Genomic DNA, 13,392 nt, shown 5'->3' on the forward strand with positions numbered 1-13,392 from the left:
TTCAAGAATGAAGAGGAAATAAAGTCATTCTAAGATAAAAACTAAGAGAATGTGTTGTGAGAAGACCTGCCCTAAAAGAATGAATACAGAGTGTTTCCTAAAAAAGAAAGAAATCTTGGAACATTGGAAAGAAAGGAATAACAAAGGAGAGAGTAAATATTAATATATATGAAAAATGCAATAGATTTCTTCCTGATCTTGAGTCTTCCAAACTTTGTTTGACGGTTGAATCAAAAATTATATACTGTCTGATGTGATTCTCAATAGGTAGAGGAAATACTTTAGACAATCATAATAAAATTTGGTGGGTGGGGGAAGAGAATATAAATGGTGTGGGGAAGAGGAAGTAAATGTGAATATAAGAGTTTTGTGAGAGAACTTTGTGGTGATGCAGTACTTCTGGATCTTGATTGTGGTGGTGGTATGATGAATATATACATGATAAAGAGGCACAAAACTATAAACTCACATTGCACCGTTGCCAGATTTATATTATACTATACTTATGCAAGGGCTTCCCCGCTGGCTCAGCGGTAAAGAATCTGCCTGCAATGCAGGAGCCGCAGGAGACCCGGGTATGATCCCTGGGTTGGGGAGATCCCCTGGAGGAGGGCATGGCAACCCACTCAGGTATTCTTGCCTAGAGAATCCCATGGGCAGAGGAACCTGGGGACTGCAGTCCAGAGGGCTGCAAAGAGTTGGGCATGACTGAAGTGACTTAGCACACATGCATGCACACATATTTATGCATGATATAATCATTGGGGCATGTTGGGTCAAAAGTCCATGATAACTCTGTACCATCTTTGCAACTTCCTATGAGCCTATATCATTTCAAAACTATACTTTTTTTTTTTTTTTATATAGAAGAAGAGGGAATATAAAATACAGAAACATTCGCTGACTTGAATTCTTACTTACTAAAAATATATATAATTTTAAAAAATGAACAGAGCCTCAGTGACCTGGGAGCAATATCAAAAGCTCAAACACATTGTAAATGGAGTTCCAGAAAAAGAAGAGAGAATGGGGCAGAAAAATATTCAGAGACACAACAGCTAAAAATCTACCAAACTCCCCAAGTTTGGTAGAAACATAAATTTATAGATTCAAGAGGCTCAGTAAGCCTAAAGTACAACTTTTTAAAAAAGCATACACTTGAGTATATCATAATTAAACTGCCAAAACCAAAGGTAAAGAGAAAATCTTGAAAATGGCCAGAAACAAAAAAACACATTACATACAAGCAAATAATAATACAACTGACTACTGCTTACTACTATCTTTTTTATTTGGCTCTATTATACAATGTGCAGGATCTTAGTTCCCAGGGTTGAAACCCAACTCCAGCAGCAAGAGGGCCGAGTCCTAATCACTGGACCACCAGGGAACTCCCCTAACTACTGTCTAAACATCATGAGTTATTGAGGCCAAAACACAGTAGAGCAACATCTTTAGGGTGTCAAAATGAAAAATCTGTCAACCCAGAATTCTACACCCAGGGAATATATCTTTCAAAAACAAAAATTATATAGACTACTTTTAGAAAAATGAAAACAAGAATTTATCATCAGTAAATCCGCACTAAAGAATTACTAGAGGAGGTTCTTCAGGATGAGGTAAATGATGAGGTACATGATGCCAGATGGAAACTTTCAGGAGAGGATGACAAACACTGGAAAACTACTTCTGCATTTCTTTCTTTCATAAGATTTTTAATTTGAAATATGGTCTAAGCAACATGAATGTAGTACATCTTCATTTCTCTAAAATACTTATGATTATATAAAACAAAACTGTTAACATTATATTGTGGACTTATAATAATATGTATAATTAATTGTGACAGAGGAAATGCAGGTTGTGTGTGGTCAGTAAAATGGAGCTGCCTGGAAGGGCCAGGGCATGGTGGGCACTGTGACACATCTAGACCACTTGCAAATTAAACTGAATGAGCTAATATATATAAAATTACATGACAATGTGCTTGAGTCATATATTTTAAAAAATGTCAAAAGTACTTGCCAATTAAGATCAATCTGAAATGAAATATGGTATGCCTGAAATTGATAATGTAAATCAGTGACAAAATATGTAACTTATACAAATTCAATTCACACAATATCATGGTTCTATTGCATAATAGGACATTCACAATTACAGTGTTATTACACCTACACAACATAATATGCCATTAACATTTCCCAGGAGACAAGAAGTAGGTGAAAAAACTAAATGAGCAGTTAAATCAAGATTCAGTGAATATTGACACTGCTCAGATGCTAATTATCTTTTTTGGTGTGGAAAAAAAAATCCAACTTTTCATCCATAATGAATTATTTGTTTTCTCAAAGACTGTGTGTGTGCTCAGTTGGTCAGTCATGTCCGAACTCTGCGACCCCATGGATTATAGCCCATCTGGCTCCTTTGTTCATGGGATCCTCTGGGCAAGAATACTGGAGCAGATTTCCATTTTCTTCTCCAGGGAATCTTCCCAACCCAGGTATCAAACCTGTGTCTCTTGTGTCTCCTGTATCGGGAGGCAGGGTCTTTACCACTAGCACCACCTGGGAAGGCTCGAGAACAAGTTACTATAAACACGGAGTTCTGTAATAACTAGCAGTTTTATTATTTCTTAAAATATTTATTTATTTGGCTGAGCCAGGGGTCTTAGTAGGGGTAAGCAGAATCTGTAGCTGTGAAATGTGAGATCTAGTTCCCTGATCAAGGATTGAACCCAGGCTCCCCCACATTGGGAGCATGGAGTCTTAGCCACTGGACCACCAAAGGAAGTCTCTTAACCCCGTTCTTTTTCTAACTTACACTGCATCTGCTTTGATTGCCTACCGATGGCACCCCACTCCAGCACTCTTGCCTGGGAAATCCCATGGTCGGAGGAGCCTGGTAGGCTGCAGTCCATGGGGTTGAGAAGAGTTGGACACGACTGAGTGACTTCACTTTCGATATTACAGAGTATGGTGCCAGCTCAGATCCTACATGGAGGAAAACTCCATGACAGTTTTGAAACAGTCTCTGATCCTTCTGGCAATATAAAGGTATAGTACTCAGAGTACACGGTATAGAGAAACCTGACAGCATTTTCAATAATAAACAAACTGTCGACTAAAAAATTAGTTTACAACCTGAAAGCAGAGAGTGTTTTATTCGGTGGGAAAATCTTAGGACTTTAAGTCTGGGAGGCAGGATCTCAGGTAGACCTGAGGGACTGCTCCAAGGAGGAGGGAGTCAGGCTACATACAAGTTTGTAACAAAGGGGACAGGTGGTTTGAACATCAAAGATTATTGTTAAGTAAGGAAAACCAGATAGCAAGGTAAGCAATTTAGCATTCTTCTATGTATGGGAAGAAGCAAGAGTCTGGGATTTTTGAAGTCATTCCTTTCATATGCATCTCAGCTATCTGGGCCAGCATCTGTTATCTGTTTTTTGACTTCTCACTGCCCCCTCTCCCCACTCCCACCCAGCTCCTTGGCAATCACCATAGGGGGCATGGAGGCACGTGCTGGATTGTTTTCCCCCTTGGGAGACTTCATTCACATTTGGAGGCCCGAAATCGCTGATGGCTGTTACATCCTTGTTTACTGATATTCCATTTCACAAAACTTAAAAAAAAAATTCTTCCCTATTGAAAAACTAACAAAAAGACCTGGGAAAGAGACTTTCAGAACAATGTCTACAACTTCTTGTCTAGATAAATCATAATATACACAAATAGCTTCCAAAATAACTTTTATTACTATATAAAAACAAGAAAAAAATAGATGCATATTTTTTCTACAAAATTATAAAATATTCAGGCTATTTAACATTTTTGCATAAATGTATTGAGATTAAAAAGGTAGATTTAAACAGAGAAATCTTTTCCACTTAAAGTTTTCAGGTACTTTGTAGGGGATAAAGAAGTTTTCATTCTTCTATACTTTCCTATGTGTAGCTTAAAGACAGCAGTTACAGTTTTCTGTCTGTGTTATCTAAAAAAGGACATACAAAGATAAAAATTCCATCATGCTTCAATAAAATTAGCAAAAAGCTTCACTTCAGGCTTTCAGATTTGGCAGTTGTGGTCAATCAGTTTTGCACTGGAATTTCCAACTCAGCAGGGAAAGAGCCCAATTAAAAGCAAGACATCCTCTTTATTTTGTCCTTCAGAAAACAAAAATCACTTGTCAGTATTCCTTAAAAAGTGCAGTTACCTCCTTTGTCATTTGATCATAAGGTCTGAGCTACTGTTTCTAACCCACACAGCTTAAATGAAACCAGGAGAGGAAAGGGAGGGAGGGACTTTGAGGGTGGATTCAGTTTGACATAATGAGCACAGGAAGCTGTACACTTTTGATAACATTAGTTCAAAAAGTATAATTGTCTGAGTTTCTCAACAAACCCTTCGAGACAAAAGCCTTTAGTGTTGATTTAGATGCGTGTTAAAATAAAGCTTTTTTTCCTGAAATTAGATTATGGGGTAAGGCAAGCCAGACCATCTCTGTAGATGATATAAGCTATAATTATTTGGTAAGATTTCAATCACTGTTTTGGAATTGATACCTAAGGCTTTCTTCTCCCGTGTTCTTTTTGTGGACTTTTTAATGAGATATTTTGGGGGGAGATGCTTTAGGTAGGAAATACCAGCTTTTGAAAGATAAAGGTATAATTATCATTAGAATAAAAGGTCCATTAAAAGAATCTCAAATAAAAAGGTTTTCTAGATATATTTTACTATGCATTGTTTTCACAAAGGTTGAAAAAGAAAGAAAAGAAGTTCCTATAATATCTGTAAGATGAACCTCACATTAGCCCACAAGAGGGATAAAATAAAGGGCTGAGATGAGGAGTGCTGCAATACTTCTCAAGGGAGCAGCACAGTCTAGTGCCATAATTAGCTTTTCATTTTCTCTTTCCTGGCCTGTATGAAATGGAATGGCAGCTTCAATCCTTGGGGTGGTCATTAAGCCCTTGCCCCCCCAAACACCTGGAATTTTGTGCACCTCTATGTAATGAAACATCCATTTACCAAAATATGTTTCTGTGTGACAGTTCAATACCTCCTTCCACTTAGGACCTGAATTGCAGCAGGCTCTACTTCTATTGAATTTATGTGCATATCACATACATATACGCCAGGCACTGTGCTGGGCACTGGGGATCCCTATGACTATTGCCAAAATTTTGGAAACATAATGAAGAAGACAACAGTGTTTTGGCAAGCAACTCAAATGATGATCATCAAACTTCAGGGATGTGATGGAGACTAGCTCGTACTCATTCTATGGGCATAATTACCAGTTACCCTAAAAGGAAATTTGCTAAACACCAAAAACATTAAGTTTATTTGGTAGAAACAGTTTAAAATTGCAGGGAAACCAAAAATCAACCCTCAGATAAAATGCATTGTTTCAGCATAGGCACCCCTCTAGGTTTTAAGTCAGCTCAGAGCCTAGATAGAGATCTCATTCATGAAAATTGTCATCTCTGAGTCTTAATTCACTACTGAGAACCCAAAACACAAGATACCCCCCCATCCCAGAATTCCACTCAAATCAGGAAGGACTCTAGCTTTTGCCCCTGGGGAAGGGCAGACCATGAAGTTCATCTCTCCGTGAAGTTCATCTCTCCTACCTCCAAATCCAAAGCTATTTAGCAGCTAAGATTCTGAAGAACCAAAATTATAATTGATGAACTTTGAAAGCTATAGATGTTCTTGCCTAAACCTCTCTTTATTACCAAGACACAATTTTAACATCAAAGGGGCATCAAGGTAAGCCACGGCTTGTTGGCAGTGGCAGGCTGCCCATGGTGAATCTCCAGGTAAGGATAGGCCCTCTTCCTTGTTCATTTGAGGAATCTGCCTTGTACACAGAGCCAGAAGGTAAATTTTGAAAACTCTACTGCCTCCCACCAAATGAGGTTTATCCAAGTGGGGTCAAAACAGGTATAAATTAGCATGGGCTTCCCTAGTGGCTCAGACAGTAAGAATCCACCTGCAATGCAGAAGATCTGGGTTTGCTCCCCGGGTTGGGAAGATCCCCTGGAGAAAGAAATGGCAACACACTCCAGGATCCTTATCTGGAGAACCCCATGAGCAGAGAAGCCAGGCAGGCTACAGTCTATAGGATCGCAGAGACACGACTGAGCGACTTAGGATGCACGCATGAAGACAACAACATAGTGAATCATGGACTGACCTGGGTGCCAAAATGCCAGTTTTGGAGTCTCAGTTTCACTACTCATTAGCTCTGTGACCTTCAGGCAGGTTACTAACCTCTCTCAGATCTCTCATCTGTAAAATGGAGATTTTAATGGTGCCTACTGCAAAAGTGGTATCTGAGGACTGAATGAGCTAAGATTTATAAAGTGCTTAGGATAGTACTGGCACTTAGTGAGTTCCGTGTTTAAAAACGCCAGAAACTTAGGGGAAAGTGTTCTTTGAGGATCGTAGAGCAGTTTATACTGCCTATGTATTCAGGTATATTCTCATCATAATTAGGTTTGGAATCTGGATCATAAAGTACACCAAACCCAAGGAAGCCTTGGGATTAAGTCAATTTGGAGAAACTTCTAAGTCCTACCAGAGGAGACCTTTAGCTACCTACAGTCCTGTCACTGCTCCAAAGTGCCCTAAAATAAACCCTGGTCCAGGGCCAATCTAAGGACAAACCAGCTGGGGAGGGAGCAAAGGGCAGATACAGGGAAAAGGGAGCCAGTTCCTTTCCTACATTTTCTTCTGGGCTCTAGTCATGATACCGGTGTAGCATTAACTCTGTCCCAGATATTCATGATCTGATTCTAAAACTTTATAACTGGATTCCCAGAATAAACAGAAAATGACTACATGATTAGAGGCCAGGGAAGCTGCCAGTTTATCAGATTTACCCACTGTAGACACATTTTGATCATTTGTTCTATGCAAGGCACTGTGCTAAATGCTTTGGTCCTCAACGAGAAACAGGTAATATAAGCACAATTTATATCTACTGTTATTAATATTTACATTGATCATCTCCCTTTCAATTTGGGTAAGTTCATAAGCCTCAATCAATATAAACACTTTGAAGACATCCTATTTTCTGATTAGAATAAATATTGACTCTGTGGACCTCAATCATCTCATGGGTAAATAGGAGAAGCTAAACTGGAGAGCTAGTTTTTTAAACTGGAGTTATATAGCTACATTGCTACCCCATTTTACATGGTGGATCTCTGTCCAGCCTCATCAAGGGTGATGTTTCTTTTCCTTGCTGCTGCTTCATTGTTTAACTCCGAATCTGATTTGTCCACGTTGCCAAAGTTCATGGCCACGGAACTTTCCACTCCCTCTGGAGCACCTCCGTTTGGCTGAAAAAGGACAGAGTTTGGTTCTTTAGGACGTTTCCATTGTGGTCTGGTGACTATCCAAAAGATGAGAGCCCCAAACACCAGAATCAGAAGGCCAAGGGTGTTTGTGAAAACACCTTCTGGTGGCAATGAACTGTATGCAGGACTTTTCCTATAGAAAAAGAGAGAGTATGTCCAGTTACAAACAGGGTGACACAGCAACATGCCAAACAGTCTTGAATTTATCTGCTCAAAAGGCATACTGGTACAGTGTGTAAATTCAACATAAATTCCCTTAAAGCCTGATATTAAGAAATTCATATAATTCATTCAGTTGATTAGTACGAAACCTAAAAATTTCATAAAGTATGGAACTAATATAGCACCTGTACCACTTAAAATAAAAGGATGATACAAAAATGTAGGTATATCATAATTACAGTTAATATAAAAATATGTATATCAAAACAATTGAAAGAGCGTGCAGAACTTCAAAGGTAGTTTTGTAAGAGTGGTATAATTTGTTGACTGTTTGGTTTTTCTTTCAAGCATTATTAATGCTATATTACGTGTATAACACATTTTTAAAAATAAATATCTAAATTTTTTATTTTCACCATTTAAAAAATGTTGTCCCATTTATATTTGTCCAATGAACAAGTATTTAATATTTTGTAGCTGAAGAATTGCAGTTAAGAAAACTATGAAACTTACAATGCAAAAATCAGCTTCTCAGTCAATCCCATAAGTACAGTTGCAATCACTGTTCCAAAGATGAAAAGTCCGGAATAAACGTGTATGGGCATGAGAAGTGCTCGGAGAGAAAGTGGAGCCCAAGGAAGCAGAAAGACAAAAAAACCTAGGAGAAGCTGAACATCAAAAAATTCAGAGGTTATCAATTAATTCAGAGGTTATCAATTAATTAAGTTTTAACTGTTTTAAAATTATTATTAGAGAAGCAATATGTGCACAATGACAAAACATTTCATTTAGAACCAAGGGCATAAAATGAAAAGTTTCCCCATTCTAGTTCCGCTCAAAAGTGACACCTACTATCACTTTCTCAAGCTTTTTTCACAAAATTTCTATGACTAAACAAGCATATGAGTGTGTGTGTTTAAAAAGAAAGTGAGTCAGACGTAGAAAAAAAAACTTATGGTTCAGTTCAGTTCAGTTCAGTCACTCAGTTGTGTCCGACTCTTTGCGACCCCATGAATCGCAGCACGCCAGGCCTCCCTGTCCATCACTAACTCCCGGAGTTTACTCAAACTCATGTCCATTGAGTCAGTGATGTCATCCAGCCATCTCATCCCCTGTCGTCCCCTTCTCTTCCTGCCCCCAATCCCTCCCAGCATCAGGGTCTTTTCCAATGAGTCAACTCTTCCCATGAGGTGGCCAAAGCATTGGAGTTTCAGCTTCAGCATCAGTCCTTCCAATGAACACCCAGGACTGATCTCCTTTAGGATGGACTGGTTGGATCTCCTTGCAGTCCAAGGGACTCTCAAGAGTCTTCTCCAACACCACAGTTCAAAGCATAAATTTTTTGGCACTCAGCTTTCTTCACAGTCCAACTCTCACATCCATACATGACCACTGGAAAAACCATAGCCTTGACTTGTTGGACTTTGTTGGCAAAGTAATGTCTCTGCTTTTCAATATGCTGTCTAGGTTGGTCATAACTTTCCTTCCAAGGAGTAAGCGTCTTTTAATTTCATGGCTGCAATCACCATCTGCAGTGATGGTACCCCAAAAAATTAATCTGGAGCCCCCAAAAATAAAGTCCGACACTGCTTCCACTGTTTCCCCATCTATTTCCCATGAAGTGATGGGACCAGATACCATGATCTTAGTTTTCTGAATGTTAAGCTTTAAGCCAACCTTTTCACTCTCCTCCTTCACTCTCTAGGAGTTTTTTAGTTTCTCTTCACTTTCTGCCCTAAGGGTGGTGTCACAGAGAGTAGGACACGACTGAGTGACTTAGTACAGCACAGCACGTGTGTGTGTGTGTGTGTGTGTGTGTGTGTGTGTACACACACACATATTTACATATAACTGCATCATCTTGCTGTATACCTGAAATTAACACAACATTGTAAATCAACTATCTTTTGATAAAATTTTTTTTAGAGAGAGTGAGAAAGAGGGAGCTTTTAAAAATATAAGTGGGGTTTTATTGTACATATTTGTTCTGTATATTGCTTTTTTCTCTTAACAGTATATCTTGGAGATCTTTTCATATCAACTCATGTTTATCTAGTTTATTCTTTTTAATGAATAATATTTTAAGACTAACAAATTATTCAGTTCCCTATTAGTGGACATTTCTGTTTCAAGTTTTTTTGCTGCCATTTATAAGGCTACAGTGAACATTCTGATACTTAATTGTTCTTATCAGTTTCCGTAAGATTGCCAAGTAGGAAAGGAAGTAAAAGATTTTTAAGTCACTAAATCTAAGTACAATAGGACACATTTTGTCAGTACAACCTAAAGAAGGCTAATGAGAAAGAAGTGAATTCTGCAGAAAATTCTCTCCATCTCCTCAATAATTAAATCCTTATTGGGATATTTCTCTGCAGTGAAGACAGTAAGATTCTTACAGAAACTGAAGTCTGTTAATGCTTTCACAGTTTGTTTTGTTGTCCCACACCCCTGCCCATTAAGTAATCACTTCTCCTCCAGAAAATAAAGATGACTTAATGACGACTGAGTTTAGAGGGATTTTTATTTTCAGCTATCTCTTTGGGATCTACCACCCTAACAAAACAACTATGAGAAGAGAGAAGAATGAGAAGAAACACTAGCATCACTGTTCATTTTCCCTGATTGAGATCAAAGGACTAATGGGGGATAGAGAGGAATGAAAACAGAAGGGGTCTGACACCCTGAAACACATGTAGAATCAGCATAAAGGCAATAGTAATGAATGGAAAGTAACTGAAAATGCATTTTATAGGCTGGTTTGCATATTTTATTTTTCATTAATGCCACAAATGCCTGAATACATTAGAAATGGTTCAGAGAGTCCTCCTTGGTGGTTCAGAGTGTTCCTCATCCTCCTGCAGTGCTCTTTAGTGATTCTTTCAGTATTAATATCAAAGGGCAAGCATCCTCATGTACAGGTTGTACTTTCTATACAAAAATGGGGCTCAGGTGAGTGACTGCCAAGGATTTAGGACAAATATATTTCTATGAGTAAGTCACACTATCTTTTCTGTGACTAATTCACGGAAATATATATTTTTCCATAGTCCTATTCTCCTGTCTCTTCTGAAATTCCTAAGATTCTTATTGTTTTAAATGATTCTTACTGTTTTCTCTTTTTTCTTTCAGGACTTATCTTGTGTATCCTCTTATAATCGCATAAAGCTCAATGATCTAAGTAGATGGGACATGAGACTTACAGGACTCCAGGGTGATTTTGCTCTCCTAAGTCTTACTTTTGCTATGAAAACATTTTTTTCAACATCAAGTTATTTTTAAAAGGAAAGGAACAAAAATTACAGGATGCTTATCTTTGATTAAAAGTGTTCCAAATTATGCAAATTTATAAGATAAAGACTTATAGTTTATATTAATCATTATTTCCTTTGATTTCTAAGCATGTCTCTTTGGGTCCATGCTTGTCTTGTGAAACAATGTATCCCCCACAAGTTAGACAGGTAGCCAATGCATAATAGGTATTTAATTCTGTTGAAAAATGGATAAGTATTTTTCAACAGAGTTAAATGGGGTCCTGAAGCAAATTTCTGATGTCCCATCTACTTATATCATTGAGCTTTATGGGATTATAAGAGACACACAAGATAAATCCTGAAAGAAAGAAGAGAAAACAGTAAGAATCATTCAAAACAATAAGAATCTTAGGAATCTCAGACGAGGCAGGAGAATAGGAATATGGAAAAAATATATTTCCATGGGTAAGTCATGAATAAAATTTCAATGACATAAAATGATATTCTCAACCATGAAGGTATTAATGATCTATAGCTGAAATGAAAAATGTCATCTTCAGGTTGTAAAGGAGCCTACCACAAGGCTTCCACTTTAACAAGACTTGACTTGGGTCATTCTAGTATGCTAAGCCCGAGGCTGAGCCTTTCGATGCATTGTTCGTCCTTGGTTCCTATGATGTTGTGAAGGATGTATGAAAGTCTTAATTTCTAAGTGAGCAAACTAAGCCCAGAAAAGCTCAATAACAAGTCCAAAGGCCACAAATTACAAATGAATGAAACTGATTCAAACTGAGGTCTTCTGGATTCCAAGTCCTGTGTTTATAAATACTACCAGCTCTTTGGATGTAAGCAAGGAAAAAGTCAGGGACCACATTTTCTCTTGCTAAACCAAAAAGTTATAAAGTTGTGATGTTGCTGGAGAGGGTGTGGAGAAAAGGGAACCCTCTTACACTGTTGGTGGGAATGCAAACTAGTACAGCCACTATGGAGAACAGTGAGGAGATTCCTTAAAAAACTGGAAATAGAACTGCCACATGACCCAGCAATCCCACTGCTGGGCATACACACTGCAGAAACCAGATCTGAAAGAGACACGTGCACCCCAATGTTCATCGCAGCACTGTTTATAATAGCCAGGACATGGAAGCAATATAGATGCCCATCAGCAGATGAATGGATAAGGAAGCTATGGTACATGTACACAATGGAATATTACTCAGCCATTAAAAAGAATACATTTGAATCAGTTCTAATGAGATGGATGAAACTGGAGCTTATTATACAGAATGAAGTAAGCCAGAAAGATAAACACCAATATAGTATACTAACGCATATATATGGAATTTAAAAAGATGGTATCGCTAACCCTATATGCAAAACAGAAAAAGAGACACAGATGTACAGAACAGACTTTTGGACTCTGTGGGAGAAGGCGAGGGTGGGATGTTCTGAGAGAATAGCATTGAAACAAGTATACTATCAAGTGTGAAACAGATTACCAGCCCAGGTTGGATGCATGAGACAAATGCTCAGGGCTGGTGCACTGGGAAGACCCAGAGGGATGGGATGGGGAGGGAGGTGGGAGGGGGGATCAGGATGGGGAATACATGTAAATCCATGGCTGATTCGTGTCACTGTATGGCAAAAACCACAACAATATTGTAAAGTAATTAGCCTCCAACTAATAAAAATAAATGAAAAAAGAAAAAAAAAGTTGTGATGTGACATTTCTGAGAAGCCTAGTTAGTACACAGATAAAACAATAAGAGATAAGAATCTGAATACTTCAGGGAGTAAAGGAGAATCTTAAAACAATTAAAAATGTTTTCAATTTACCCAAGTTTAATATTAGAAGATCCATTGATGTAATTGACTATATTAACAGATTAAAGAGGAAAAACCGAAGTCACATCTCAACATACACAAAAAATATCCAATAAAATTCTACATTCATTCATGATTTCAGGTCTTCCCTGGTGACTCAGATTATAAAGAATCTGCCTGCAACGTGGGAGACCTGGGTTCAGTCCCTGGGTTGGGAAGATCCCCTGGAGGAGGGATCTGGTACCCACTCCAGCATTCTGGCCTGGAGAATTCCATAGACTGTGTAGTCCATGGGGTCGCTAAGACTCAGACATGACTGAGCGACTTTCACTTTCATGATTTCAAAAGAAAAACAAAACCAATTCACAAACTGGAATAAGAGAAAATGTGAAGCATCTGTATTGAATAGTGAAATGTTAAAAGTATCCTCTTCAAAAAAAGAACAGTTCAAAGATTCTTATCTCTACCTCTATTTTACACCCTGTAAATAATTCTATATACTTCTGTGTCCTTAACAGGCTTCCCTGGCGGCTCAGTTGTAAAGAATCTGCCTGCCAATGCAGGAAGTATGAGTTTGATCCCTGGGTCAGGAAGATCCCCTGAAGAAGGAAATGGAAATCCACGCCAGTATTCTTACCTGGAAAATCCCATGGACTACAGTCCATAGGGTCACAAAAGAGTTGGACACAACTTAATGAACAAACGACAACAAAAATATACTTTAATACTTCTACACTCTTCAATTCCACTGGCTTGGATACAGAGAAAAAGAGACAAAACTGGCAGTGC

General features: G+C 38.2%; 1 protein-coding gene across 1 annotated transcript in view; it reads right to left on the reverse strand.

The window, feature by feature from the left end:
* Window positions 1-3,731: 3,731 nt before the first annotated feature.
* The window catches only part of LOC133051182 (plasma membrane ascorbate-dependent reductase CYBRD1), a 33,459-nt gene continuing 23,798 nt past the window's right edge, over window positions 3,732-13,392 (reverse strand). Inside the window, exons 3-4 of the mRNA XM_061135666.1 lie at window positions 8,042-8,196; window positions 3,732-7,499 (exon numbers count right to left, since the gene is read on the reverse strand). Of these exons, the coding sequence (XP_060991649.1) occupies window positions 7,199-7,499; window positions 8,042-8,196 (456 nt within the window). The 3' untranslated portion in view covers window positions 3,732-7,198. The remainder of the gene's footprint in view (window positions 7,500-8,041; window positions 8,197-13,392) is intronic.

Source organism: Dama dama, chromosome 33, assembly GCF_033118175.1.
Source record: "Dama dama isolate Ldn47 chromosome 33, ASM3311817v1, whole genome shotgun sequence".
Lineage (NCBI taxonomy): Eukaryota > Metazoa > Chordata > Mammalia > Artiodactyla > Cervidae > Dama > Dama dama.